This window comes from Protomyctophum bolini (assembly GCF_963924005.1).
Source record: "Protomyctophum bolini genome assembly, chromosome: 16".
Classification (NCBI taxonomy): Eukaryota; Metazoa; Chordata; class Actinopteri; order Myctophiformes; family Myctophidae; genus Protomyctophum; species Protomyctophum bolini.
In genome coordinates this window covers 29,755,478-29,763,346 of record NC_137877.1, presented here as the reverse complement: position 1 = coordinate 29,763,346, position 7,869 = coordinate 29,755,478, and the positions used below count along the sequence as shown (strand labels likewise).

The window sequence follows — 7,869 nt, the reverse complement described above, 5'->3', positions numbered from 1 at the left end:
ACAGAAGATTAACCACCATTGACGTCCCATGACATCATTTTAAATCCAGCACTTAACTGCCAATGATGTCCCCAGACATCATTTCAGTGTTTTCATTGATTACCTTAGATTGCGCTCTTCGCCAACGTATGAATTCTGGCTCTAGGTTTCTAGGAAACCGATAAAATCGGAAATGACCCGGAAGCGAAATGTCTGTCTCCCATCCGCTTCAATGTAAACAGATTTACTGAAATACATCAGAGATAAGAATCAGAGATAAAAGCTTTATTCACAGCTCTTAACTAAAGAACCGATGATCGTGGTTACAACATTGATTTTTTCTTGTGAAAGAATATACGATTGTGCAGCATTTTACACAGTAATTGTTTACTTCTGGTTCTGTGACAGTGGCGGATTAATTAATTCATGAATTAATACCTGGCAGTCATGTGTTGTTAATAAAATAAAATAAAATACCAAATGTGCTTGCCAATTATATCACTGGTAGGGATGTTTCTGAACTGTCCACAGCACTCATCAGAGACACAAAGTGAATAGACAGAAATTATGCCATCTTAATGAACATTAGTGAGAGCCATTTATATGAAGTTAGGTTGAAAATAGGTGAAGTAGTCCTTTAATTGTCATGTTCCCTCATGCAATTGGCATGGTATTTTCATGTATGTAAATCATTTGTGTAGCAAGACTGAAATAATGATCAGGATCAGAAAATGTCCCATGGAAGGGGAATAAACACCTTAACCTAAAATTATATTTATTATTTTACCTTATTTTTACCCTCACTTTCTCTCTCTCCCATTCCACAGTGGGATGACGGCATGACGCCCATTCGACACCCACCTTCTCTCCCCTGTCTCCTCACCCTCTCGTCTCACTCCAAAACCCCCATCGGTGGTTGATACGCTCCTGAGCACTTCAACCGCCTGCCCTGCCCGTCTGTCTGCCCTCTCTCTCTCTTTGTCGGACCACCCAGCTTGGCTGACGTCCCAGAGAGGTGATGCGGAGGTTTGTCTACTGCAAGGTGGTTCTGACCACCTCATTAGTGTGGGTTCTCGTGGATGTGTTCCTGCTGCTCTACTTCAGCGAGTGCAACAAATGTGACGATAGGAAGGACCGCTCGCTGCTCCCCGCCCTCAGAGGTGAGTGCTCCTCAGCGAGCCTATTTCACCTCTGGCCTGGAGACGCAGAGACCCATAGGGGCCTAAATAGGGATCCATCCATCAGTGTCCAAACTCAGGTGGGAGAGATTCATTTCTCTTTCTCTTGAGACTGGCATTAGCAGTTCTATGATGACTGTACTGTAGCGTTGGCCGCATCTCCAAGGGTTTGGGACAGATCCAGGTCCTTTCCTCTGCCTCCTAGCGCGAACAAAATCCCAATCGACCTGAAACTACAGCAGTGTCCTTCCCTTCTTTAGCACTCAATTTCCTTTACATGTCCATTCAAGCAGGTTTCCAAGAAGCTTGGGGCAGAAACTTCCCGGAGACACACAAAACTCTACTGCTGCCGAAAAAGAGCAATTAGCATTACAAACGTCTTGCTTTAAGACAAGTTTAAATGTGTCAAATACTTGAATTCATGAGCTGTGTTAGGTCAATAGTGCAGTACTGTGATTGCTTTGAGGGGATTAACTCAAAATGTGTCCAATGAGTCTCAATTAGACATTCTGTTCAGGTTCAGGCTGCTGACAATTATGCAGCCATTCACTTCTTTGCTTTTTACATTTTCAGGCCATGGAATCAATTAACACCCACTTGATTATGTATTGAATGCAATATAAAATATTGTCCATTCAGTCTATTGTGTCTCTTAAGGCTAGCTATAGTAGTAGTAGTAGCTACTAAACAATTTTAGTTTGTAAATCCATTATAAATCTAATGTATTATATTATTGAGTTCAACAAATAGATTGAATTGATCAGTCTAAAATAGGCCCATTTAACCACATGGTCTGGACTAATGTATAAATACTATGCCCATATTGTATGTCATATGTCTACATATAAGCTACGGTGACCACATGATGTACTGAATATTCATTGAGATGATCAAATTACCATTGACACTGAGTGAGAATGTATTGTGCTTTCTACACATATAGATTTCAAAAGGATTTTGTTTCAAAAACCATTTAGTGGTTTTACATGATGTAGTTGAACTGTTCCATTCCATTGCTCTGGTAGTATTGCCATGTGTCAGACAAAGTGTTTTCTGTCACTGGGGCTGGTCATATCTCATATTATACTCACCAGGTGTGAAACAGTTTTGCCATTGAAAAAGCAATCATCAAGCAGTGATCAATGTGCTGCTATGGGGCTGGGATTTGCTTGTTGGCAGTGAATCCTCCCCTCTTATTCAGAATGATAGCTTCATGTACTAACAACGTAACATAATGTCACATTTAGTTTCTATAACTAAACCCATCAGCTGTATTATCTGAGTCTCAGCAAAGTATATGAAATGGGTTTTGTGAATTGTTTGTACAGGTGACACGATAGAAATTATTATGGTTTGACACCCACTACCCATGTGTAGTGTACTGATAAGTTCTTCAGTGGTTGGCAACCATTGTGACCCCTGAAATACTGTCGAAGATCTTTTTGGCAGGTGCGAAGCAGGCTGGCCTACATTTGCACGCACCACTACCGACGACCGTAAAGACTAGCAGCCTAGTCATGATTGGCTGCCGCCTAAGCCAATGGGAGTCTGAACGGCATAAAAACCCATACTCTGAACACCGCAACGCGGAGCGAGTGGCAACAGCAGCTAATGAGCTTGTTGCACCTGGCAGTTTTAACTGAGTAATTTTCTTGTTTTTTTTTACAAAACACATTTTGAATGTGTGTAAGAGGCCAGGGCCTAATGAAACGAAATGTGGTCAGCTTTCAGCTTGCCTTTAGTACTATACGTCTATAAATGGGAGATTATAGTGTAATGCTAAAGGAAAGAAGTCTTTAATTACCATAATCATCATGTGCAATGACTCCTGGAATTAATCTTTTCCTCATAAAAGTACAGATACAGAATTTGTGTACCTTCAGTTATAGAAAAGATAGTTGCAATGTACTCCATTAGCTATTGATTTAAATGTGATACTAAAGGGGTTACGTCACTATTAAGATGGAAAGGGGAGCTGAGGTGAAAAGATCATACCACTCTTGTAAATGTAATATCTGGGGTGTGTCAAAAAATCTGAACAAGAGAATGTATGCTCTCGTTATTCTCAGAATACAAAAAAGAACACCTCCAAAAACCTCAAACGCATGAATTATTTAGATACAGTACTGAGGAGAGTTGTGCACCACACAAAGCTTGCCCTCGTTCCACACGCAGGCACGCACGCAAACACACCAAACATACTTCACAACTGGTCGATCTACTGCAAATCATCCTTTGCCGGCAGATTTTGTTTGTACCCCGCTTTTTGTTTTTGTTTGTCGCTAGAATTCCATTTAGCACCAAGGGAGGAGCGGCATATGATGCAATTCTGGAGGGCGTTGAAGCCTTGGATTCTGATATGGCAGGGGATGAGTACGAGTTTATTTGATACTTGTATGTCATGCCAGCTGGGTCGGACTGGGAGGAGGAAGAGGTTTTAAGAGAGGATGAAAGAACAGGTTGCTGAGCTGATCCAGTCTATAAAGAAACCTAAAACTCCTAGCAAAGATTAAATTAAATCGAGCATGAAAATAGCCTGGAGATGCTAGAGGCCATCCTATGAGAATCGGATAACACAACGTGAGCTGCCTGCACATACTGTACAGACAGAAGTTTTACACTTGGAATGAATTTATTTGAACTTATTTTTTGATGTTGTTCCAGTTTTGATTTTATCCATTTTAAACCTGGCCTCCAAAAAGATCTAAAGCTCCCAACTAAGGATGTCCCGATACACTTCTTTTGTTTCCGATCCGATACCACAATTGCTGTGTTAGCTGATACCGATACGGAATACCGATACGAGAGAATAATATTTATAATAATACAAAAAGAAAAAAGATATTACCGACCGGGAATAATGTTTATAGATATCTAGCTGAATATCTCATGTTGTGTTTATAGCAGACTCCTCACTCCTCACTGTGCACTTGCAGTTTGGGAAACTCGAAAGCAAACTCCACATGTTCCAACATTTTATTTACCTGCCATAGTGTCAACCCCTTACCCCTGTGTCAGATCGGAGGTTAGATTGGCATATTTGCAGATACCGATATGACCTGATATGACCAAATAAGGGCCGATCCGGTACTTTTCCGATGCCGATACAGTATCTGGACATTTCTACTCTCAACGCGTCAGGATGGCTATTTCCACGTGACGTGATGAAGTGTAAAGTGGTTTTAAAGAAATGCATTGCTAAAAATCTCAATTCATAATAATAAACTCACAGTTCCAGACGCCTCCGCATGTGCCTCATCACATGAAAACACAAAGAAACGGGTGACGATGTCCATCTTTGTTTAATACTACACCTGGAAGTGATCATATCTCTACAGAGTGTCAGGGGGAAGCTTTTTGATGTAATGGCCCAAGATCAAGCAGCAGCCAGGGCCAATGAATTATGTTGGTAGACCTTAGGACAAAGCCACTGTTTTCTTCCCTTAGTTATAATTTGTGGTTTGTAGTCATCATTTATAATGAATGCTCTTTGTCACGAGGTCAGTAAGGGTGTGTTGGGCTGGGATTCCTTTTCCAAGGGTAGCCAACATGCGTTGCTAAGGGAAAACAGTTTACATTTTGGGCCTGGGGTTACAGCCTAGCCCTTGACCATTCATCTTATTCCAAATAGGCTTAATTTGATAGTGGCAGTTAAAAAACACCATGCGGTCACAGTGAAGGTGCCTGAAAATGAATATTAAGTTGGTTCTCTTCACATCTGAAATACATATATATTATAGACTACTGTATAAACATTATACCTCCCTCTTTATACACGCACGCACGCACGCATACACATGTGTGCGTGGCTGCGAGCATTTGTATGTATCTATGTACGTATGTATGTATTTGGTTAAAATGGGTAGGATTTAAAAAAAGGCAAGAGCTTGCTCTGGTGCACTGGCCTAAAAGTGGGTCCTTAAAAACTGCTAAAACTTCTGAAATGTATGTACGTAGGTATGTATGTATGTATGTATGTATGTATTTAAAAGGGGGGCTTTTTTGTAAAAAGCCCAGCCCACAATACCTTCATATATTTAAAAATAATTCAAAAATAGGGTTACCCAAAAATAATCATATTGGACCTGGGGACCCTAGAAATTTACAAGCTCACAATGCTTGATGGTTTACTGCTTTACACTGTAGCTCTTCCCTTCTCTTGTCATAAAACCTTCTAAAGGCAATAATTACATCAAATGTAGGCATTTCCCTGTAAACGGCTGATCTATGATGATCCGTCCCTATAGGATGATGGATTGGCGAGTCTGGTAAGAGCATGTGTTTGATGGACAGTTTGGTCAATAATTCCACTCAGCTCCGTAGCCAAGCACATCAGGTTAAAGCCTATGTCCTAATGGAGAGTGTCAGCGGCACCATAGAGAAAAGAGCTGGATCAGTCCAGGCCAACACTTCGACATACACCAGCCCGTCTCCAGGAAGGGGTTAGAGGGAATCCTCTTAACCTGAGGCCATGGCAGCCAGTGTGAATTGTGTGCCCCCTTTCATGGAAATAACTGCCTCTACTCTAAGAGATTATTGAAGAGAGAGAGAGAGAGAGAGAGAGAGAGAGAGAGAGAGAGGGTACTGTCTTATGTACGTGGGAGGTTATTTACCTTTGGTGCAACCCTGGAGTGATGAAATCAGATCTTATTTTGTTAGGGATCGATTCTACTTTTTCAATTAATAGAATAATCAAAAAAATGTATTAGATCTTATCTCGCATCTTACGACTGTACGATGACAGGTTTATTTTCTGTTCTTTCATCTTTCTCTGTGTTAAAGCCACACTCTCCACCTACAACAAGGGTGAGTTCATTCGGAGTTCATCCCATCTCCACTGGAATCTTTATACATTATATAGCACTCTTTCTAACAACAGTAGAACACCTACAGTCGTGTGATCTGCAATACCTGACCTCCGGCACCGAGAAGGAGGGTGAGTTGGCTTTCATGTGCTGCATGTAATATTCTCGTCCTTCCCCCCACCTTGTGTTACAGCTGTGATATCGCGGAGCCATGAGGGCCCAGGAGAGATGGGCAAATCAGTGAACATACCCAAGGATGACCAGGAGAAAATGAAAGAGCTCTTTAAGATTAATCAGTTCAACCTGATGGCCAGTGACATGATCGCACTCAACAGGAGTCTGCCAGACGTCAGGCTGGATGGGTGAGTTAAACCACAGTTATACTTAATCCATTTTGGGGCGGGAACCCCTTTTGGTGTTAGCATTATGTTATGCTTTAGCTATTGAAAAATAGCAGATCTACAAGCTCATAGCGGGCGCGCTACGAGCTTGTAGGTCTGCTATTTTTGAAAAATCTGAAAATCTGAAAAGTTCAGAAAACTGTCAGGATGTAGAAGACATTTTTAGAATCTGATCTCATGTCAAAATGGGTTAATGCATGCAGGTGTTTCTCACAGAAAGTAGCCAATCTACAAGCTCACAACACTTCGTGCTACAACGAGCATAAACGCATAAACTTAGGAGCATTTCCACGCACGCATGTGCACAGTACACGCACACAAATCCCCACTGTTCGTTTCACAGCCTCTTCTTCCATATCCTATGCTTTGATAGCTCAGTGGATGCTGTGGTGCCTTTATATTATAAATGAGCTGACATTTCACACAATGCTTTGTGCTTTTATGCTTTCTCACTACTTATATGTTTCTAGACTCTTGCCGCTTTAGCGCTTTTATGTGTTGAGAGACATTGGGCTCTGGGTTGGTGCTGGGTCATTTGTTTTCCGACGGCTCATTATTCTGACTGGCGCGTTATTCTGCTATCCCTAACCCTATCCGAACTCTAACATACGTAGACGTAGTCAGAGTAATGGGATGTCAGCGTTATAAAATGCTCCAGAATCCCATCTAGTTCATTCGACAGCTCAGCGTGGCAGCAGGGATTGGTGTTACGACAAATGAACCATTCTTACTGTCAAGATCTACGAACACATCTCTATACGTGTAAACCAGAGTCAGATTCGAATGTTTTCTGAACTGGTTTTGTCCGATGTTGACAAGAATGGACCAAACAACAACACTGAATAATTAATTACGGGTACTGGTTTTGACACTGGATGCATCAGATCCCTCAAGTGTATACATAATGGCTGACAGGTTGATGCGAGCGAAGCTTTGTTTACAGGCGTCTAAGATCCACTTGAGGCACATAATGAAAGCCCAAAGAGCAATTTGCGTGAAACATGAGCACATTCATCTCCAGCAGCTGATATGCACAGGCATTCTCCTCTCCTGGAGAAATGACCAAAGTGATTCATGTTTATGTATTCCAATCTAGCATGAATTCTCAACAGCGCTTTCATTAAGCACAGTCTGAGGTGTCTGCCAGCCAGCGTTGAGAGAAATTATGGAATAGCTTTATTGCACACCACCCTCACAGCTGCCCTTTACGGAACAATTTCGCTGTATGATGCTATTTAATTTTTCAAAAGTAAAAATGTTGATCATATTTGCCCATACAGTCGAAATGTTACACTACATTTGAGAGAGAATTAATTTGCATAAGGTACCCCGTATTTCCTTCTACTGGCTCGGTGGAAACATTCCAAGAGTGATATTACAATACACAGCTTGGCTTTGCAAAAATGTCACCAGTCGCATGGAGAAAACTGTCCAGTGGACAGTAGCCAGCAATAGCCAGCAACCACTGCCTCTGGATGGGGAATAAGACATTGTCAACTAGGCCAT

The 7,869-nt window shown here is 41.5% G+C and overlaps 1 protein-coding gene across 1 annotated transcript in view; it reads left to right on the top strand.

The window, feature by feature from the left end:
- Positions 1-997: 997 nt before the first annotated feature.
- Positions 998-7,869, top strand: part of galnt13 (polypeptide N-acetylgalactosaminyltransferase 13) — a gene marked incomplete at both ends in the record, with an annotated part of 40,363 nt that continues 33,491 nt past the window's right edge. The window contains 2 exons of the mRNA XM_080785692.1: positions 998-1,139; positions 6,156-6,324. Coding sequence (XP_080641818.1) covers positions 998-1,139; positions 6,156-6,324 — 311 coding nt within the window. The remainder of the gene's footprint in view (positions 1,140-6,155; positions 6,325-7,869) is intronic.